Raw genomic sequence first — 23,527 nt, forward strand, 5'->3', positions numbered from 1 at the left:
AAAAAAAAAATACTTATGAAAATGTCATCCGATCTGGCCATAAAGAAGAGTAAAGAGAAATGAATTCCATGGCAGGAAGAAAAAAAAAAAGGAAATAACAGTTTCATAACAAAGCATCACAGAAGAGACTACTAAAGTATCAAAAAATAAAAAGTAGTATGACATCATCATTTGTTTTCCGAAGGATGTTCCCCAGAATTTAATCAAAGATTAACAAAAACTGTAAAAGGCAAAACCTTTTGACCACTGGCACATCCCCTCATCCCCAAAATTTCCATTATCTTTCCAAGGAAAAAAATTAAAAAAAAAAAAAAAAAAGTAATTTAAAGGTAAGTTCATTTTGACGTAAAAAAATTTGGAATCTGGACGGCGCCGTGGCTTAACAGGCTAATCCTCCGCCTTGCGGCGCCGACACACCGGGTTCTAGTCCCGGTTGGGGTGACGGATTCTATCTCGGTTGCCCCTCTTCCAGGCCAACTCTCTGCTATGGCCCGGGAAGGCAGTGGAGGATGGCCCAAGTGCTTCGGCCCTGCACCCGCTTGGGAGACCAGGAAAAAGCACCTGGCTCCTGGCTTCAGATCAGCACAATGCGCCGGCCGCAGCGGCCATTGGAGGGTGAACCAACAGCAAAAAGGAACCTTTCTCTCTGTCTCTCTCTCTCACTATCCACTCTGCCTGTCAAAAAATAAAAAATAGACCGAGAGGCGGCAAGATGGCGGAATAGGCAGGAAGCACACTTAGTCCGGGGGGAGAGAAAGTTTAATATAAGTGGAGATACTGCAGTGTCAAGGAAGAGTAGGGGATGAAACAGCAGAGGAAACTCTTCTGGAACTAGTGATTCACAGTGGACCTGCGTGGAGAGCGTGGGAGCCCAAGTTCGGGACACCAGCAGCAGACTCAACGCGCCAGCGCTGGAACGCGAGGTGAGCCGAACCTCCATAGCCCGAGATACCAGCAGGCAAGCGGAAAGAGGAGGCTAGAGGGAACGAGGCTTGAAACTCCGTGGGGAAAAGTTCACCAGGCTAACTAGAAGAGAGAGAAAAATAAAATAAAAAAAGTGACTGATAAGGACACAAGTTTCTCTCCGCTAACCTCTCACAGGCGAGCAAGACAGAGCAGGCGCCATTTTGGACATACGTCATAAGCAGGGCGACCTCAGGTCTGCACCAGCCCTGAGCCTAGCAGAAAAACCTGACTCTGGGGGGAGGGGTGAAATAACAGGAGATTAGCATCTAACTTGGCAACCCAGTGGGAGACTGCAGGAGAATTGGAGCCCACACTGAGGGCAGCAGAGATTCCCTGTGTGGTCCTTGGGAAAGAGCTTCCAATCTCTGGCTCCTGTGGGTATATCATTTGCCTGCTAACTACCTCCAATTACGTTCAGCTGTGCGGAATTACTTCCCTTTTAAATCAAAAAAAGAAAGAGAGATTTACCACACCTAACCTGGGAGTGTCATCCTTGACACACCCTCAACCCTGAGGAACCAAACACAGCTCTCAGTCCACACTCATCTCAAGCCTCTAAGGCTCCACTGAAAGCAGACAGTCCACTTAATATAGAGCCATAGTGTAACAAGAAAAAACACCACAGTGAAGAAACCAAATATCTCCAACATGCCAAACAACAAACGCAAAAACCAAGCTAACAAGAACAAGGAAGAAACTATGACGCCCCCAAATGAAAAAGACACCCCAATTCAAGATTATGAAGATGATAAGATCGAAGAAATGCAAGAAGCAGATCTCAAAAAATTGATAAGAACATTAAGAAGTTCTCAAAAACAAATTCTTGAACTACAGAAATCCTTCATGGACAAGATAGAAAATCTCTCTCGTGAAAGTGAAATATTAAGGAGGAATCAAAATGAAATGAAACAACTAGTGGAACAAGAAACTCTGATAGTGACTAGAAATCATAATGAAATGAAGAGTTCAATAGATCAAATGACAAACACATTAGAGAGCCTTAAAAACAGAATGGGCGAAGCAGAAGAGAGAATATCAGACTTAGAAGACAGAGAACAGGAAAGGAAACAGGCAAACCAAAGAAAAGAAGAAGAAATTAGAAATCTAAAAAATATTGTCAGGAATTTACAGGATACTATTAAAAAACCCAACATTCGGGTTCTAGGAGTTCCTGAAGGCATGGAGAGGGAGAAAGGATTAGAAGGCATTTTCAGTGAGATACTAGCAGAAAATTTCCCAGGTTTGGAGAAGGACAGAGGCATCTTAGTACAGGAAGCTTATAGAACCCCTAATAAACATGACCAAAAGAGATCCTCACCACGACATGTTGTAATCAAACTCACCACAGTGAAACATAAAGAAAAGATCCTAAAAGGTGCAAGAGAGAAACGTCGGATCACTCTTAGAGGATCTCCAATTAGACTCACAGCAGACTTCTCATCAGAAACCCTACAAGCTAGAAGGGAATGGCGAGACATAGCCCAGGTACTAAGAGAGAAAAACTGCCAGCCCAGAATACTATATCCTGCAAAGCTCTCATTTGTGAATGAAGGTGAAATTAAGACTTTTCACAGCAAACAGAAACTGAAAGAATTTGTTGCCACTCATCCTGCCCTGCAAAAGATGCTTAAAGATGTGTTACACACAGAAACACAGAAACATGGTCACCAATATGAAAGAAGGTAAAGGAAGGAAACCTCACAGCAAAAGATCACAGGAAGCTCAATTTCTCTTTGACATAGAATTAAACTCTGATGCTCTGTTAAAGCAATGTGTTAAAGTAATCTATTATGTTCTCTTGATGTCTGTTAAATTCTAATTGTTCAAAAACAGCTGAATTTTTATTAAGAGCAATGGGTTATTTAAATATGTGCTTTTTTCAAAAATTTGAATATCTGCTGCTCATAAAACTAAAGCGTTGTTGGTTCTGTGTTTAGCTGTCCTCCTATAGGTTCCTATGGACTTTTTCCAGCCACTTTTATTGTATTCAGTACTTTGGGATGCCTCTGTAAACAGATGAAGCCAATAATGTATTAACAGTACCAACTGAGAGAAAGTATGGTTAACTGAGGTTACTAAAAAGAAAAAGCAATTCAAATCAATTGGCAATCTACAAAAAGAGTTAAAGATTTTAAAAGCTATTATTAAAATTGATGTATTGGTCTATTATGCTATATTATATGTGTGTACATATTGTATGTCCACATGGGGAAATTTTATTAAGAGTTTTATTTTAATTGGCTTATAGATAAGATTGTCCATAAATTTAAGCTGCTAAAATCAATCAAAGATACATTTTAATTTGTGGGACCTGAATCTGTGTATCATATGTTTTAGACTTGTTGGTAGAAAGAAACTAAAAACATTTTAGATGGTTGTGCTTAAGTTTACTGGCTAAACAAACTACACCATGTTAGATATTTAAGAGGTGTTTTCAAATACATGATTCTTAAAATTTATAGAAGGCATTGGACCTTCTGGTAAATGTTTTCTTAAGTTGTTATCTAATGGTTGAAACGGTTTGCTAAGTATTCATGTAATATTGCTATTGTCAGCAAGCGATCTAGGACTTGCTCCCTCATTTCTCTATTCGAAGCCCAACTTGTTCTTTCATTTCTCTATTCTCTTCAAGGTAGGAAACTAATTCTATTATGAAGGAATCTGTAGGATGCACAATTTAATCTTTAGACCTTATAAAAGAGATGGCTAACATTTTTCTGCAATAGCATAGCCAAAATAAGAACTCAAATAATAATCTCATAGCTAGATTCACTTCGCCATCAGCGAAGTATACAGTAAGTAGAAAAAACCTCCCTTTCAGACAAAAGGGAAAGAAAGTTTTAAAGTGAGAATATAATTTTCCTCATGGGCATTGTCTACCTTAGAAAAACTACTACAGAACATGCCTGTGACTATAGACTTGTAGTTCAGGCCACCGAAGATTAGAGATGGGAAACGGGCACTCCCTTGACTTGCATCCTCTGGTCTGCTTTAACACAAACCAGGAGGAAAAGAAAGCTCGGCATCAGAAGCAATGGGTGGCAGGCCTATTAATGGCTGATCTGTACAGTGATCTGCCCTCAAGCAGACCCAACAGGCCAGTCCACTGCAGTGGCTTTCAATGTGGTAAGCCTGGGCTTCAGCAGAAGTCAGCTTGTGAAGAGACCTGGCAGCTCTGCCAAGAGTTGGATCACTGGTAATGGACCTGCCCTGGAGTCGAAGGATGCCCAGGTCAGAGCCACAGATCTTATTGGCTCTAAGCTGAAAAGCCCTTCACTCAGCCCAACTTCCAAAGTGACCACTGCAGCTGAGGGGATGGTCAAGTAGGGTCAGCAACATTGCAGGCAGAACTGTAAATTTCTTGTTAGAGATGCCACCTGCCTTTACCTGGCCAGCTCTCCTCCCAGGCCAGCCAAGTAATGAAAGTCAACAGAGTGCCTTCCCCTAGGAGGTTCACACCTCCCTTAGGATATACCCCATGTGAAGAGATAGATAGGTCTGGGCCTCTTAATTTACAAGGCCTAAAGCCCACCAGATTATTATCAAGCCCCTTCTATCAGGTTCTATTTGCCTCTCAATCAGAAAACTTAATTGTAGCTTAGACAGCACCTTTCTTAGCTCCTCTAATAATGACTCTGTCCTTTGTTCTAGGCCCTGTCTAGTGCACTTGGGCCTCATTCCTTTGTAATCATAACCTCTACTCTACCACCAATGGCTCTACTCCCAACCTGTGTGTACTGATGGTCCTCTTCCCCACTTAATGCTGTATAATTGTTCAAACCTGGTAAATGCCACTCTTAGGATCATTGGTTACTATCCTCACTCTGTCTTTTATGACCTTGTCTAAATATGATCAGAGTCGGCAAACTTGGAAGGCTTCCATAGCCTTGGCAACTCATGACGACAGCCTAGGGTGGTTACTGGCGCCATAAACTAGAGTGTCAATTTGTTGGGTCAACAACAGGAGCCACTGTGCGCTTGCTCCTCATGTGGGATCTCTGTCCTTAATGTGCTGTACATTGTGATTTAATGCTATAACTAGTACTCAAACAGTATGTTTCACTTTGTGTTTCTATGTGGGTGCAAACTGTTGAAATCTTTATACTAAATTGATCTTCTGTATATAAAGAGAATTGAAAATGAATCTTGATGCAAATGGAAGGGGAGAGGGAGCGGGAGGGGGGAGGGTTGCGGGTGGGAGGGAAGTTATTGGGGGGGGGAAGCCATTGTAATCCATAAGCTGTACACTGGAAATTTATATTCATTAAATAAAAGTTAAAAAAAAAAAAAAAAAAGTAAAAAAAAAAAAATAAAAAATAAAAAAAAATTTTAAAAAGAGTATAAAAATCGTAAAAAAAAAAATTTGGAATCTATGCGTAGTTTTGCATAATAAGCATTTTCTTTTTTTATTTTTATTTATATTTATTTTTTAATTTATTTGACAGATAGAGTTAGACAGTGAGAGAGAGAGAGAGAGAGAGAGAGAGAGAAAAGGTCTTCCTTCCATTGGTTCACTCCCCTAATGGCTGCCAAGGCCAGCACTGTGCTGATCCAAAGCCAGGAGCCAGGTGCTTCTCCTGGTCTCCCATGCAGGTGCTGGGGACCAAGCACTTGGACCATCCTCCACTGCACTCCCAGGCCACAGCAGAGAGCTGGACTGGAAGAGAAGCAGCTGGGACTAGAACCCAGCGCCCATATGGGATGCTGGCACTGCAGGCGGAAGATTAGCCAAACAAGCCATGGCACCGGCCCTCGCATAATAAGCATTTCCAATGAACAATTTGAAGGTAGCTTGTTGAGCTGAAAATGTCTATCACAATGTTTCTCAAATCAGAATCTCCTGGAAGATTTGTTAGAACACAGCTTGCTCCAGCCCCACAGCTTCTAACTCAATAGGTCTGGCTGGGGCCCAATAATGTATCTTCTTAACAAGTTCCCAGGTGGTGGTGTTGCTTGCTGCAGCTGGTTCATGGGCCACACTTTGGGAAACCCTGATCATGCTAGCACTTGGCATGAAACATCTGGAGCTGAGCATAGAAAGTTAAGGATGAATTATTTAACACTCATTGGTAAATAAGTCTGAATAAAATTTCCACAATAAGGTTGCAGAATAAGAATGGAAGAGAATATCACAACCTGACATTACATAAAAAATGAGCCTCCCAACATGAGTAATAAAGCATAAAGATAAAATTATTGGCAATTAAAGAGAATAAAATTTCAATATGGAAGAGAATAAAAAATAAACACTACAGAGAAATCAAGTAGAATGAGAACTGATGAAAGAGAATCGGATTTTGCAAATGGATGGTCACAAACTGTTTAAGAAAGGTTTTAGGAAGTGGCAGTCAAACCTGCTACACTACAATGTTGGCTCCAATCATAATAGCTACTATTAATAAATTGTGACTGTTTATCTTTTTAAAAGAATGTACATGTTGATTATGAAAATAAAAACTCTAGCTTCTGAATATGGAGTGAAGGAAGCACAAAGAAGGGGATCAAAGGCAAATAACAGCATTTTGTAAAACAATTTAAGTGAAAGTAGTCCCTTCTCCTAAATAAGTGACTCTCAAATTAATCGTTTGTTTTTCCAAATCACAAAACAGATTTAATACATTCTATTTTAAGACAAATTTGATAAAATGGGTCATTAAGAGTCAACAATTTAAATTTTGGTTTTGGTCAATCCTAACATGAATCACCATTAATTTTTTTTTTTTTTTTTGACAGGCAGAGTGGATAGTGAGAGAGAGACAGAGAGAAAGGTCTTCCTTTTTGCCGTTGGTTCACCCTCCAATGGCCGCTGCAGCCAGCGCATCTCGCTGATCCAAAGCCAGGAGCCAGGTGCTTCTCCTGGTCTCACATGCAGGTGCAGGGCCCAAGGACTTGGGCCATCCTCCACTGCCTTCCCGGGCCATAGCAGAGAGCTGGCCTGGAAGAGGGGCAACCGGGATAGAATCCGGCACCCCAACCGGGACTAGAACCCGGTGTGCCAGCGCCGCAAGGTGGAGGATTAGCCTGTTAAGCCATGGCGCTGGCCACCATTCATTATTATATACAAAATTCAAGTTAGCAGAATCTAGACAAAGGACTATGGATTTTATTTTGAAAACTCGAAAATTTTGTTTAGAATTTTCGTTTTGATTTAATTCTGCAAACAAGGTATTGAGCATTTCGGTGCAGTACTTGATCTAACCAGATGGTACAGTTAAAAAAGTTATTTGCTGATAGGAAAAGTTAAACAGGGCTAAGGCTAGCAGGTGCTAAAGTGGGTATTAAAAATGGAAGACAAGGGGGGCACTAATTGCTGGTTCCAGCTCCTCTGCTTCCAAAACAGCTTCTGGTTAATGCATTTGGGAGGGAGCAGAAGGTGTTACCAGTGATTAGCTTCCTGCCATACATGTGGGAGACCTTGATGCAGTTCTTGCCTCCTACTTTCTGCTTGGTCCATCCCTGGCTGTTGAGCATTTGGGAAGTGAATCAGAGGATGGAAGATATCTATTTCTATCTCTCCCACATTCCCTGTCATTCTGCCTTTCAACTAAATAAAACTTTTTTAAAACATAGGAGAAACATAAAAAAAACTTTTTAACAAAAGACTGAAAAATTGAAGTAGATAATAAGACAAGAAACAAAAGGTCAAAAAATTCCCTATTTATGAACAGTCCTCTTCCTTGAAATACTATCCAATCAATCTTTTCACTTTCATTTTTCTATTTTATTTTTAAATGTATCATATAATAAGCACATCTTTTTTCCATTTTGGTACATGGCTCTACAAACTTTTTTCTTTTTTAAAATTTATTTATCTATTTAAAAGGCAGGGTTACAGAGAGAGAGAGGGAGAGACAGAAAGAAAGGTCTTCCACCCACTGGTTCACTCCAGAGCCAGGAGCCAGGAACTTCTTCCAGGTCTCCCCCATGGGTACACTTGGGCCATCTTCTGCTGCTTTCCCAGCCCATTAGCAGAGCTGGATCAGAAGAGGGGCAGCCAGGACACGAATCAGCACCCACATGGGATGCCAGTGCCAGAAGAGGCTTAACCTACTACGCCACAGCTCCAGCTCCAGTTCTACAAACTTTAATTTATGTAGATTACCACCATCACTACCATGGTAAAAAGTTTCATCACTCCAAAAAGCTTCCTCCTTGTTTTTCCTTTAACTGTTTTAAGAAGGTAATTTTAGCATAGTTTAATTCTTGTAAATTTTTAATTCTAAAAATGATTTACTTATTTGAGAGGTAGACAAACAGGCAGGAAAGAGAGAGCTCACATCCATTTGTTCATTCCAGAAATGCCTGTGAAGACTGGGACAAGGACATGCCAAAACAGAAAACTCAAGCCAGGTCTCCAATATGGGTAGCAGGAACCCCATTTCACATGAGCTACCAACATTGCCTCCCATGGTGTGCATTAGCAGGAAGCTGGAGTCAGGAAGCAGAGCTGGGTTGAACCTAGGTACTCCGATATGAATGTGGATATCTTAATTGCTATGTGACATGACTCTTAAAAATACTTTAATACTAGGCCGGCGCCATAGCTTAACAGGCTAATCCTCCACCTTGCGGCGCCGGCACACCGGGTTCTAGTCCCGGTTGGGGTGCCGGATTCTATCCCGGTTGCCCCTCTTCCAGGCCAGCTCTCTGCTATGGCCCGGGAAGGCAGTGGAGGATGGCCCAAGTCCTTGGGCCCTGCACCCACATGGGAGACCAGGAGAAGCACCTGGCTCCTGGCTTTGGATCAGCGAGATGCGCCGGCTGCAGCGGCCATTGGAGGGTGAACCAACGGCAAAAAGGAAGACCTTTCTCTCTGTCTCTCTCTCACTATCCACTCTACCTATCAAAATAAATAAATAAATAAATACTTTAATACTAAAGATCCACTGTTATTTCACAAAATATCTCCTATAATCAGTGTCAAGAAGACAGTAAAAATAAAATAAAAAATTAAGTTGTAGGCTCACATTTCCATGCAACAGAATACCAGTTTAAAAAAAAGAACAAAGTATTGATTCATTGGACAACACAAACAGATGAATTTCAAAACAATTAAGCCAAGTTAAAGGAGTCAGAAACAAATCAATCTATAGTGATAGATGCCAGATCAGTGGTTGTCTGGGTTTAGAGGCTGGAAGTAGAAGACTAACTACAAACAGAATGGAGGCAACTTTCTCAGGGAATTCTATTTCTTAATTATGGCGATTGTTACATGGATGCATACATTTGCCAAAATCCATAATGTTGTTCACTTAATGTATGTATTTTATCATATGTAAAGATATAGGCTCAGAAGATAATTCTCCTTTAGTATGTAGATTTAATATACTAAATTTGATAGATTCATGAATTAACTGATAATGATACTTGACACATACTATAAGTATTAAATTCATTAAAGACTTGACACATTTCATGATGATTAAATTCACTAAATCAAATATTTAGTAAATATTAAATTGGTCGAAAAGTTATAAACCAGATAAGCCATATACTGAAACTATACACTGAAAAGATTCTTTGAGTACATTTTTTAGTTCTTTTCATAAACTAAAGAACATCTTTCATAACTTACTACTTGTATGTTATAAATTTTGAGCAAAAGTAAACACTTGAGTACCAAAATCTTCTTAATGTTTACCAATTTATGAGTTACCCACATGATAATCTTTTAAAGAGTGCAGCCATCTGGTCTGGTTTGTCAAAGCTGGTCCTCATCTGTGTTAGCACATCAACATTCTCTACCACAAGTTTCTAAAAAAAAAAGAAAGGAAAAATTCTAGGTCAGGCACAGGCCTCCTATTAATGACATATAAGCATATGTAGAAATTAAAATATGGAAAGTAGGAAACACAAGTCATGAAATCCAGATGTTTTATATTCTTTTGTTGCTTCAAGAAAATAACTTTAAAATTATTTACATAGAATCAGTGTTTTTCCTCAGTAGGCAAATTCAAGAAGGCAGCATTCAGGAAAAAGCAACAAAGGTAAGTAATAGGATAAAGTATCACTCCTCGATTTAAACAGCATAGAATCAATTAAAAGTAGATACTAAGATATAGAAGGCAACAAATTTCAACCCAAACAAAAATAGCTTTCTAAAGTTAAAGCTAGGGAAAGATATTTTAGACAACAAATTAATCACTAGATACATAAAATCACAAGGAGAATAACTTTCCAAAGTATGGCAACACTTTATGGGAATTACATTATAACAATGTATACCAAAGCACATTCTAAGAGTGTAGGCTAGAGGCCAGCACTGTGGCTGTGGTGTAGCAGGTAAAGCCACCACCTGCAGTGCCAGCATCCCGTATGGGCACCAATTTGAGACCCGGCTGCTCCACTTCTGATCCAGCTCCCTGCTAATGCACCTGGGAAAGCAGCGGAGGATGGCCCAAGTGTTAACTTCTTGGCATATTTAAACTCCCTAACTTTTTTTTTTAAAGATTATTTATTTGAAAGGCAGAGTTACAGAGAGAGAGCTATCAAGATCAAGATCTTTCATTTGCTGGTTCACTCCTCAAATAACTCCAATAATGGGAGCTCAGCTGATCCAAAGCAGGAGTCAGAAGCTTCATCCAAGTCTCCCACATGGGTGTAGGGGCCCAAGGACTTGGGCCATATTCCACTGCTTTCCCAGGCATATTAGCAGGGAGCTGGATAGGAAGTGGAGCAGCCAGGACTCAAACTGATGCCCACATGGGTTGTGGGAGTCACAGGCAGCAGCTTAGCCCACCAGGCAACAATGCTGGCCAGGAGACATGGGCATTTAGGGGAATGAATCAGCAAAAAGAGCTCTCCATCTCTCTGCCTCTCAATTTTTTCTTTTTAATTGTGGTTCCAATTTCTTTCTTTTTAAATTTACTTGAAAGGCAAAATTATAAAGAAGGAGAAAGGGAAAGCAGAGAGAGACACAGAGGTCGTCCATCCATTAGTTCACTCCCCAAATTGCCATAACAGTCAGTGCTGGGCCAGGCTGAAGCTAGGAACCAGGAGCTTCATCCATGTCTCTCCCATGTGGGTACAGGAACCTGAGCACCTGGGCCATCCCCAACTGCCTTCCCAGGCACATTAGTAAGGAGATGCATCAGAAGTGGAGCAGCCAGGACTCAAAACTGGTGCCCATATGGGATGCCGGCACTATAGGCAGTAGCTTAACCCACTACACCACAATGCTAACCCCTTGATTTCTTTACATATTTGTTGAAACACTAGACATTCTAAAGACACTTCCATCCAGATTAAAGGGTATAAAAGACTCCTTAATAAGAAAAATCATTAAGACAGTAGTAATAGATAACAAATTAAAAATATGAATAACTCTGGGTAGAAGTTTGAACTTGGTCAAAGAAAAACACTATGATGCAAGAGAATGATGGCTTGACCAAAGACAAGAAATAGGAGGAGCCGGCGCTGTGGCACAGCAGATTAACACCCTGGCCTGAAATGCCAGCATCCTATGTGGCTGCTGGTTCGAGACCCGGCTGCTCCACTTCCCATCCAGCTCTCTGCTTTGGCCTGCGAAAACAGTGGAAGATGGCCCGGAGCCTTGAGCCCCTCCACCAGCGTGGGAAACCCAGAGGAAGCTCCTGGCTCCTGACTTCGGATTGGCGCAGCTCCGGCCATTGCAGCCAATTGGGGAGTGAGCCATCGGATGGAAGACCTCTTTCTCTCTGTGCCTCTCCTCTCTGTGTAACTCTGACTTTCAAGTAAAATAAATTTTTTTAAAAAAGAAAATTAAAAAAAAAAAAAATAGGAGTTGCAATCTCCTTTAGCAAGCCAATTCATCTCTGTAAGCCACACATTTTCTCATCTATAAAATAGTACTAAACTAAAATGGCACTGAAGGGACTCACTAACTTTTTATTTTTTTTTTTTAAGATTTATTTATTTGAAAGGCAAAGTTACAGGGAAGCAGGGGGGGGGGGGGTTCTATCCGCTGGTTCACTCCCCAATTGGTCTCAATGGCTGGAGCTACACCGATCCAAAGCCCGGGTCTCCCATGCAGATGCAGGGGCCCAAGGACTTGGGCCATCTTCCACTGCTTTCCCAGGCCATAGCAGAGAGCTGGATCAGAAGTGGATCAGCTGGTACTCGAACCAGTGCCCATACGGGATGCCAGCACTGCAGGAGGCAGCTTTACCTACTACACCACAGCACCAGCCCCCTCACTAGCTTTTTTTGTAATTTAATTTTTGAAAATTCTATCCTTTGTCTACTTGCTGGTTTCAAGAGATTAATTATAAGCTTATTTATTTATTTGAAAAGCACAGTGACAGAGAGATAAGAAAGAGAAAAAGTTATCTTCTATCCACTGGTTCACTTTCCAAATGCCTGCAACAGCAAAGGCTGGGCCAGTCTGGAAGCCAGGATCCAAGAACTCCACTTGGGTCTCCTACGTGGTAATAGGAACCCAAGTACTTGCACCATCAATTGCTGCCTCCTACTACCTCCAGCAGGACACTGGATGGGAAGCAGAGGTGGAACTCCATTATGCGATGCAGGCATTCCAAGGGGTAACTCTACCAGCTGCATCACACCACCTGCCCAAACGACTAGGTCTTGAATTTCATTGACATTTGCACATCAGGTTAAAAGTAATTAACATCGTAGGTTTGTTCAAAGTCCTGGGAAGTTCTCAGGAACTTATGAAAAAGTTAAAATAGAATGAGTCTGTTTTACCTTAAGTTCAGCAACTTGTGATGAAATATGCCACATAAGGCTTTCGCTCAGGAACTTCATCCCATAAGGGCCTAGTAGTTCTGATAAAGACCTCATTTCTGAAAGGGAATGTAATTAATTTTATACTTTTGACAGCAAAAATTTTAAGGAGTAACAAAATACTGAAACATTCAATCATAGAAATTACTAATACAAAATCCTGGGAAAAGTCTCTAAAAAAAATTATAACACAAAATGCAGAAGTAATTCAAATAATGTGCAATTATGCGGGAAAGTGAAAACAGTCACAACAGAACCAAAAACCAAAATAATCAAAATAATAGCAAATGGATCGAGTTTTCTGCAATTCTCTAAAGTCTGTTATAAGTATTATTCACCTGATATGTCAGAATATTCCTCTGCATTGAACGTTAATTCATTTTCTGTAGGTAAGTTCACAAATGCTTTCATGGCAGGGAAATAAGCTATATGACCATTGCTGACTTGTCTTAACAAAGTTTCCAAATACCTAGAGATAAAAGAAAATTCATAACCGGGAGAGATTATTTAATTCAAAATCAGTTCTATATCCTTGAATATAGTCTTAAGTTGCCCAATAACACAAATGAGAACTTTTCTATAAAAATAATTTTCCTAAATAGTTCATTATAAAGAAATTTTCTATCACTTTGTATTTCTAAATGTGTTCCTTACCAATTTGTGTATAGACTTGTAATTGTTGGCTCTCCATGACTGTCTAAATGTTGTGTTTGTTGAAGAAGAACATTATTAAATACTCTTGTAATATCAATCTGCACATAGTTTTCTATTGATTGGAGTACGGTCATATATGCTCTTACACTTGTTAGAAGCTCTGATGGTTTTGCAATTTCCTGTGTAGCTTGATTATACATAGTCATACCAACAATTGACCTAGGGTGAGGAGGAGAATAAGAAAAGAGTTCTGACTTTCCCATTTATGTAAAATAGCCATTCAACTCACTTACAACTAATACTAAGTAAGTAATAATAAAGTTAAATAAAAAAATAATTTGCTGCAAAGCCATGAAATTACTACTGCTCTTACTATCCTATCCCAAGAAACAAAAGAATTAATATTTAAAAATTACAATGAAATGGGAATAAAAATGATTAATCACAGTTTAAAAACATTGGTAACAAAAATGACTAAAGCATAAGGATAATTTTAGACATTCCTATAATGTGGTAAGTTGTTTATAGCAAAGACAAGGGATGCTCTGGTTCATATCTTGAACTCATCTAAACTGTTATTTAGGCTTTATGTAAATTAATCACAATCACTACATTTAATAACCCTACCATGCAGTTATTATCACCATACTTCCACAAGTGAAAAAAAAAAAACCTAAGGCTCAGAACTTAAGCAAAACTTTGTTTGGAAGTGGTATCATCTAGGATTTGACCTCAGGTCTTGACTTCCAAGTCCTAACTTAGTTCTGCCTCTCAACAAACTGTATGACAGTCAAAACAAAGCAATAAACAAATCTGCTGTTTATATCACTCACAGTATATAAAATATAGTTCTGTTTATATATATCCCAAGAAACTGTATAAGCCAAAGAGAATGAAAAATTTTGTAAATACCATCCTAATTGATCTTGTTCTACACTGGACACCCCCATTTCACTTTAAAATTCCCCAAGTACTAGAAAGATCTGATTTGTATTTGTAAATATGGATCATTAAAGACAGTAGACAAATCTTATCACCAGAAACAGAAACAGAAAAGTCAACTCATGATGAAAATTGCTATCCTTGTATTTAGTCCCTGAGTCCTAAAGCTGCACTGCAGTGATCAGAAAAGAATCAACCCATTAGTACTCACAAGCTATTTGTTCTGGCATAAAAAAATCTTTCCCAGGACTGGCACTGTAGTGTGGAGGGTAGGCAGCCACCTGTGATGCCAGCAGCTCCATTTTCAATCTGGCTCCATGCCATAGGCCTGGGAAGGTGGTGGAAAATGTCCCTGCCATCCACATAGGAGGCCAGGATGAAGTTCCCAGCTCCTAGCTTCAGCCTGGCTTAGTCCTGGCCATTGTAGTCATTTGGGGAGTGAACCAGCAGATAAAGATATCTCTCTCTCTGTAACTGACTTTACTTTCAAACAGATACATCTTTAAAAAAACTTTCCCAGGTAAACTATTATTCCCCTTGCCTTGATCTTGATCACTAAGTAATGCGTGGTAAAAAGAACATTTGTTTCTCCATGAATTAACAGACCAGATTGTTCACAGATGAAAAATAAGGGAGCTGTAAACCAATTGGGCCTGACCTTACAACCCATCCTACCGAGATGACAATAACAGACCAGAGCACAGGCAAAATGTCCCTTTGATATAAATACTGGGGCATCCTGGGTTTTACTATCAAGTTGGACTGCCTTACTAAGGAGAACAAAAGAAAATCTTTGTTAGACATCAGCCTCTTCTCTAGTCAACTGAGGGTTTTTATAATAAAAAGACTTGTTTATTTGAAAGAGTTACACAGATAAAAGAAAAGACAGAGAAACAGAGAGAAAGAAAGGTCTCCTATCCATTGGTTCACTCCCCAAGAGGGCGCAAAGACAAGAATCAGTAGCTTCATCCAGGTCTCCCACATGGGTGGCAGTGTCCCAGGTCCTTGGGCAGTTTTCTGCTGCTTTACCTAGGCCATTAGCAAGGAGCTGGATCTGAAGTGGAGCAGTCAGGACTTGAAATGGTACCCATATGAGACGCCAACATTGCAGGCAGAATACGTTACAACACTTGCCTCTCAACTGAGGATCTAACACTCAATTTAGTGCACATTTATAAAATGACCTATTTTGTTTTCTGATTGTTCAAGTCTTATTTCACCAACTAGAGTCCCAAATTTTATACTATTTTATTTCTACTTACACTACTTAACACAGTGTTAAGCACATGGTGCAAATGCAAATATTAGTTGTTAGTGACTACAGGAACTTCTGATAAACTTCTGCAAAATTTTCTTTTATTAATTGCATAGGGGCTTTCAAAAAAACTGTCAAATTCACATTTCCCTTAAAGTACCATTTATATTTACCACATGCAATGCGTTGATTTTTTTTATTTCTATTTCTTCCCTTATACTTCTTGCTTTTTAAACACTGACTATAATCAACTAATTTCCTCACCTTATTGGTTTTCACTGGCAAGCTGAAATATACTGATTTGCTTCAATCAATCTCACTTTACATACAAGAAAGGTAAGACATAAAGTAACCAGCTTGCGGCTGGTTAATAAGAGGTATGGGATAAGGATATGAACAATTTAATTCTCAGCTCACTATTCTTTTATACTTCCCAGTTCACTACTCTTTTACTACTAATGATTTTCCTTATAAAAGGAAAACACTGTATAGGCATTAATAATTAATATAATAAGCTCATTAACTGAATCAGCAAACAAAAACACTTCATATTCTTTCTTACTTAGTAAAGCGGATTTCCAGATGAGAAGTCAAATATTCTCGTGGGGTAAAGGTATGTTCCCATACCACCATGTTTGGTACATAATTTATGGAAAAACATAACTCAGAAAGTGCAGTGTGCAATTTATCAAGGCTGAAAAAAAATTAATAAACAGTAAATAAAATGTTCAACATATCATCATAGGCAATACAATATTACTTTTATAAACATATCAGTTCTTGTTTGGAGATAGTAATTTCAGAACTAAATTCTTTTCCTTCTCCTAAACTAAGAAGGTTCAAAATCTTTAAGGGTACTACTCACATATGAGAACAATTTTTTAAAGGTCATTCATTTTAAAGTGTCATTCATTTATTTTTACATTCAACTTACAATAACTATACTGACTTAATATATGACAGGAAGAGCTTATTCTGTACTCAGAAAATCGTTTCCAATTCCTGCTGCACTTTCTGTTATGGGAGAAGAAAAATTCTCTACAAAATAGCAATAGCTCGTTCAACTTAAGCAACAAAGTAGGAAATTTACTTTAAACAAAAAATAACCCACTCAGTTATTGGCCATCTCTGCAACTTCTCCAAGTGCTTAAAAAAGTAAATAAAGAGTTCTGAATGCTACCTGGTCTAATATTTTTGTTTTAAAGAAATGACTTCAGGTATGTTCTAATATATTACAGGCCAAAATAAAACATCTATTAGCTGAACTTCAAATAAATTGAAAATCAGATGGCTTATAGTATACCCCATGAAATTTTTAAAACAAATTTTTGAACTTTAGTATTTAATATATAAAGATAAATATCATCTACTACATATCTATATTTTGGAATGAAATAAGCACTAACAGGCTAACCAAGTTTTAAAAGATAACAAAGAAAATAAATGTCTAGAAAATGAAGAATAAACAATTACTAGCATTTTTTCAGCACTAATACCATAGAAAAGAATGAAAAAAGAAAACAACTTCTACCCAGAACACAAAGATACAGTTAAAGTGGATGGCTTACTTGGTCACTACCAGCCTGTTTTTCCTCATGCTCTCAACGCCTGGCTTTTCCCTTTCAGGTTCCCCTTTCTTACCAGTCTGTTTTTTTGACTTCTTATTCACTGCTTGACTGATGGTTTTGGCACAATGCTTAGGCAGCAACTAAATTCAGAAAATAATGAAATCTTAAAATTATACCAATTTACTTTGATAACACAGAAACTGTTCAGGCAAATTCTGGCTGAATGCAGATTACATATAGTACATACAATACTAGTACTTAGAAGAAATATGAGATGCAGACCTTACCTAGTCTGGATGGAAAACAGAAATACATAAAATGTGTTAGGAATCACTTCATAGAAAAAATTGTAACAAGGTTTATTTAAGCTATTACTTAAATAAAAACATAAATAGGGAAACAAAAAATGGCTTATGAAAACAAAACTACATAAAGACATGATGTGCTCGGAGTCCAGTGGTGAATAAAGTACAGGGTAGAAAGGCTTAAACTACCAGGAAAGGCCTTGAATGTCCACTGAAAGACTAGATTTTAAAATGCAAGTAAGTTGGGGGTGGCTCTGGCATAGTAAGTTAAGCCTCTAGCTGTGGTGCCGGCATTCCATATGGGCACCAACTTGTGTCTCATCTGCTCCTCTTCCAATCCAGCTCTCTGCTTATGGCCTGGGAAAGCACTAGAAGATGGCCCAAGTGCTTGGGCCCCTATACCCATATAGGAGCCCCAGAAGAAGGCCCTGGCTCCTGACTTTGGATCGGCCCAGCTTTGGCCATTGCAGCCATTTGAGGAGTGAACCACCGAATGGAATACTTTTCTCTCTGTCCCTCCTTCTATCTGTATCTCTAACTCTCAAATATATAAATAAAATATTTAAAAGCAAAAGATAATAGTAAGTTTTAAAAACTGAATAACAGTATAAGGAGATATTTTCTAACATTAATGTTGATCAGCACTGGCAAAAGAAAATACTAAAACAAGGAAAACGATTAGGACAACTGGACAAGATAGGAAAAAGGTTCAGGCAAGTGTAGTAAAGCTAATAAATAAAATAAAATTTTAAAAAATGGTCATATTTGAAAGACTCCTGAGATGACACAAAGGTTTCTATCTAACACACTGGCAAATTATTTATTGAAAAAAAAGTGCAAGTGGGAAATAATTTAGTTCGGCAGGTAACATATCAGGCAAACAGAATTAGAAAGAGTATTGTAAAAAGAAAGAGTGCTGCACTGTACAATATAGTAGCCATATCCCACACATAACTACTAACCACTTGAAATATGCTTAGTCTAAATTTAGTTGGGTTTTAAGTATGATATACAAAGTGTTCAAAGAATCAATATAAACAGTGCAAAATATTTCATAAGCAATATGATTATATGCCAAAAAGATAAGGTTTTGGGTATGCTGAAGTCAATCAAATATACTGATAAAATTAGTTTCACCTCTTTATTATTACTATTTTATTGGATACACATAGAGAAACAAAGGGTTCCTATATACTAGTTCACTCTCCAAATGGCTAGGTCTGGACTGGGGTCAAAACCAGGAGTTGGGGATTCATTCTATGTCTCCCACCTGGGTGTCATTTAGAATCAGTGTGAGAAAAAAGACCAAGGAACACAATGACATTCCTACAAAGTACAGAAAAAAGACTGAATTCAGCAGAAAAAAAAAATTAAAGATAGGGGCCAGCGTTGTGGTGTAGAGGGTTAATCCTCCACCTGTAGCATTGGCATCCCATATGAGCACTGGTTCTTTCTGGCTGCTCCACTTCATATTCAGCTCCCTGCTTATGAGACTGGGAAAACAGTGAAAGATGGCCCAAGTACTTGGGCACCTGCACCCACGTGGGAGTCCAAGAAGAAGCTCCTGGCTCCTGGCTTCAGACCAGCCCAGCTCCAGCCACTGCAGCCATTTGGAAAGTGAACCAGCAGACAGAAGATCTCTGTCTCTGTCTCTCTCTAGTATCTCTGCCTTTCTAATAAACAAAATCTTTAAAAAAAATTAAAACATTTCAAAGATCAATACTGGACTAGAAGAAACACAAGTTTAATAAACATATTAAGGAATTCCTTAAAATAAACAAGAGGTGAAATACATAAAACAACTTAAAAACAACTGAAGAGACCAAAGAAAGAAAAAGAATGCAAAGACACTGACAAACACTGAAGTTACACAAAGGAGATGCAATATACAGACAAGGCAGTTTCTGAAAAAGAAAATCAAACCAAGGGAATAGAGCAATGTATACTTAAAAAAAAAACCAAAAAACTACAATCCAAGAAATACTTCCTGTCATTAGGAGAAAACAGGTTCAAACTAGTGAGAGAGCACATCAAATTTTTCAGATTCTCAACTCACATAGAATAACATAAAATAATACCAAGACTTCAAAAGAAAAAGAAAGGCATCTAGTTAAAACATGTATATGGGCCGGCGCCGTGGCTCAACAGGCTAATCCTCCGCCTTGCGGCACCGGCACACTGGGTTCTAGTCCCGGTCGGGGCACCGATCCTGTCCTGGTTGCCCCTCTTCCAGGCCAGCTCTCTGCTGTGGCCAGGGAGTGCAGTGGAGGATGGCCCAAGTGTTTGGGCTCTGCACCCCATGGGAGACCAGGATAAGCACCTGGCTCCTGCCATCGGAATAGCGCGGTGCACCAGCCGCAGCGCGCTACCGCGGCGGCCATTGGAGGGTGAACCAACGGCAAAAGGAAGACCTTTCTCTCTGTCTCTCTCTCACTGTCCACTCTGCCTGTCAAAAAACAAAAAAAAACAAACAAAAAAAAAAAAACAAAAAAGAAAACCACGTATATGATATACAAAATAAATAAATAAATAAATAACCAGACTAGCATGAGACTATCACAGCAAAGTTTTATTCCGAAACAAAATGGAAAAACGTATACAAGGTCTTAAAGTTTCACAGAAAATTCACATTATGAGAAAACTAACAGAGGCAGGTATTTGGTACAGCAGTTAAGATACTACTTGGCATAGCCACACCCTATATGGGAGCGCCTGACTCAAATCCCACCTCTACTCCCTGATTCTGGCTTCCTGCCAATGCACAACCCGGAGGAAGCAAATGATGGCTCAAGTACTTGGTTCTATGCCACCACACACAGGAGAAACCTGGATTGATTTTCTGGGCTCTTGACTTCAGTCTGGCCAAGTTCTAACTTTTGAGAGCATTTGAGTACAGAAAAAGCAGATAGAGGATTACTCTATGACTCTATTTCTCTGCCTTTCAAAAAAACACAGTAAATAAAATTTTAAGTAGGCATGGATTTCAAGGTTTCTTTGTACCAAAATAAACATCTTGTATTCCATCTCTCCATAAAATTTTTTATATTCCTTTGTATTTAAAATAGAGAAAGTAGGCCGGCGCCGTGGCTCACTTGGCTAATCCTCCACCTGCGGTGCCAGCACCCTGGGTTCTAGTCCCGGTTGCTCCTCTTCCAGTCCAGCTCTCTGTTGTGGCCCAGGAGGGCAGCAGAGGATGGCCCAAGTGCTTGGGTCCCTGCACCCACATGGGAGACCAGGAGGAAGTACCTGGCTCCTGGCTTCGGATTGGCGCAGCACCAGCCATAGCGGCCATTAGGGGAGTGAACCAACGGAAGGAAGACCTTCCTCTCTCTCTCTCACTCTCTATAACTCTCTCTCAGTCTCTCTCTCTCTCTAACTCTGCCTGGCAAAAAATAAATAAAAATAAGTAAAAATAAAATAGAGAAAGAAAATGTGAAAAAAGTATTTTACATATGGCCAACAACTTTCTGGTACAAAGGGTACAAACTTTTAGCACCATACAAAGAACTCAAGGAATATTAATCCTATGAGTCCTTCCTAAGGAGTCTACCAAAAGACAGGTTGACAAATTATTGCCCATGTATAACATTTGGCCCTTCCTCTTTTTATAGGTAAGTTTTATTGGAAGGGAGTCACTCATTTGTTCATGTATATCTAAGGCTGCTTTTCTACTACAAGGGCATGGAAGAGCAGTTGCAACATAGACCTATAGGGCACTTTCTAACCCTTTATTTGAAAAATCAGCTGACCCAGTAATAAAGAACAATATTCAGACAAAAAAAAAAAAAAAAAAAAAAAACGAAAGGGATCACTTATGGAGTAGTTGGGAGCCTCAAACATATGCTTATTATACAAATAAAAATAAATGAATATTAAAAGGAAATGAGGGTCTTCCAAAATGGCAGAATGGGAAGGTAGTTTACTGCTCTACTCTACAGAATACAGTTCAAAAAAAGTGGAGCACCCCTGGCAATGGGCAAAGAGACACCTCTTTCATGGTGTTGCTCTTACATCAGTCAGGGGCAGAGCAGATGCACAGTCCTTTGTTCATCCTAACCTGATGCCTGTGTTGGTGGCCAGAGCTGTTTCATGCCTAGAGCACAAAAAAAAATCTTTTTTTTTTTTTTTTTGACAGGCAGAGTGGATAGTGAGAGAGAGAGACAGAAAGAAAGGTCTTCCTTTTTGCCGTTGGTTCACCCTCCAATGGCCGCTGAGGCCGACTCATCTTGCTGATCCAAAGCCAGGAGCCAGGTGCTTCTCCTGGTCTCCCATGCAGGTGCAGGGCCCAAGCACTTGGGCCATCCTCTACTGCCTTCCCAGGCCACAGCAGAGAGCTGGCCTGGAAGAGGGGCAACCGGGATAGAATCCGGCACCCCAACCGGGACTAGAACCCGGTGTGCCGGTGCCGCAAGGCGGAGGATTAGCCTGTTAAGCCACAGCACCGGCCACAAAAAAATCTTAATGCTAGACTGTTACCTCCTGCAAAGAATCAGAAATCGGTCTTCTATGCAAAGCGTTAATTGAGGCTTACGGGGAAAAATAGGTTACTGAACATTCTGTGATAGTTGAAGTGATTATTCTGATGGGAACTGGGCACAGATACTGTAACCAAGAAGTAATAGTAGTCCTCTTCTAAGGCCCTTATAACACGTAAGACTGAACAGGTTGTGTTGCTTGTGTTTGGGGGCAAGGTGCAGGTGGCCATGTATGTGTGTCATATGGCTCTTAAAGCTGGCTATGATGGAAGTAAAATAAATGGATCACAGTTTTCAGAAGCTGAGGGCTCAACTGCATATATCACAGTTGTTGTGGAAAGGGTGAATCCAAGGAAATGTGAAAAATGGCACCTGCCATGGCTGTAGCTAACATCTATCTGTGTACCCACCTTTCTCTGGTTCAAATACAAAAGGTGGTCATGGCATTAGGAGTTTACACGGGTGTATCCTGTCACACCTGCACTGGGAGCACCAATGTGTGTGCTGAGGTGCAGAAACTGCAAATGGAAGCTCCCCATATCATCGTGGGCACCCCGGCCACGTATTCGACATGCTTAGCTAAAGATACCTATCTCCCAAATACATCAAGATGTTTGTACTGGACGAAGCTGATGAAATGTTAAGCCGTGGATCCAAGGACCAGATCTATGACATCTTCCAAAAGCTCAACCGCAACACCAGATGGTTTTGTTGTCAGCTACAATGCTTTTCAATGTGCTTGAAGGGACCAAGAAGTTGATGAGAGACCCTATCCGGATTCTTGTCAAGAAGGAAAAGCTGACCCTGGAGGGTATCCGCCAGTTCTACATCAACATAGAATGCAAAGAGCAGAAGGTGGACACACTAAGTGACTTGTACGAAATGCTGACCATAACCCAGGCTGTCATCTTCATCAATACCCGAAGGAAGGTCAATTGGCTCACTCAGAAGATGCATGCCCTGGACTTCACTGTTACGCATGGAGATATGGACCAAAAGGAGCGAGATGTGATCATCAGGGAGTTCCATTCTGGCTCTAGCTGAGCACTGATTACCACTGACCTGCTGGCCAGAGGCGTTGATGTACAAGTTTCTTTGGTCATCAACTATGACCTACCCACCAACAGAGAAAACTATATTCACAGAATTGGCCATGGTGGATGTTTTAGTCATAAAGGTGTGGCTATTAACAGGATGACAGGAGAAGAGAAGTAGACTCTTCAAGACATCAAGACCTTCTACAACACCTCCATTGAGGAGATGCCCCTCAATGTTGCCGACATCATCTGAGGAGGGCTGTCCTGTCTTGCCACCTAACCCCAGCTGCAGTTCAGTGCTGGGAGGCTGAGGAGCAGCAGGAGGGGGAAGAGAAGGAAGCCAAGGAATGGACATCTTGTCTTTTTTTTTTTTTTTTTTATTTGAATAAATGTCACTTCTTGAGGCACAAAAAAAAAATTGGAAAGAGTGAAATCTCAGGAAAGAGTAAGAGCAAATTCCAAAGGAACCTTCATGCAAATTAGAGGGACACTGTGGACCTATGTGGAGGGTGTGGTCGTGCACAACTCCAGCAGTCGAGAGACTTAGCACCAGGTTTGGAGAAAGGTTAAGACCAGACTGCAGTAGCCAAAGCCAATAGTG

General features: G+C 39.9%; 1 protein-coding gene, 1 non-coding gene and 1 pseudogene across 2 annotated transcripts in view; 2 read left to right on the plus strand and 1 right to left on the minus strand.

The window, feature by feature from the left end:
* The window catches only part of NCKAP1 (NCK associated protein 1), a 122,361-nt gene that overhangs the window by 12,812 nt on the left and 86,022 nt on the right, over positions 1 to 23,527 (minus strand). The window contains exons 19-24 of the mRNA XM_062188773.1: positions 17,110 to 17,249; positions 16,104 to 16,235; positions 13,345 to 13,563; positions 13,029 to 13,159; positions 12,652 to 12,749; positions 9,627 to 9,720 (exon numbers count right to left, since the gene is read on the minus strand). Of these exons, the coding sequence (XP_062044757.1) occupies positions 9,627 to 9,720; positions 12,652 to 12,749; positions 13,029 to 13,159; positions 13,345 to 13,563; positions 16,104 to 16,235; positions 17,110 to 17,249 (814 nt within the window). The remainder of the gene's footprint in view (positions 1 to 9,626; positions 9,721 to 12,651; positions 12,750 to 13,028; positions 13,160 to 13,344; positions 13,564 to 16,103; positions 16,236 to 17,109; positions 17,250 to 23,527) is intronic.
* Positions 17,550 to 23,179, plus strand: LOC133754795 (eukaryotic initiation factor 4A-I-like; annotated as a pseudogene).
* LOC133768698 (small nucleolar RNA SNORA48) lies at positions 21,376 to 21,520 on the plus strand. The gene has a single exon (XR_009867051.1). It is a non-coding gene; the product is annotated as a small nucleolar RNA SNORA48 (small nucleolar RNA).

This window comes from Lepus europaeus, chromosome 1 (assembly GCF_033115175.1).
Source record: "Lepus europaeus isolate LE1 chromosome 1, mLepTim1.pri, whole genome shotgun sequence".
Taxonomy (NCBI): domain Eukaryota; kingdom Metazoa; phylum Chordata; class Mammalia; order Lagomorpha; family Leporidae; genus Lepus; species Lepus europaeus.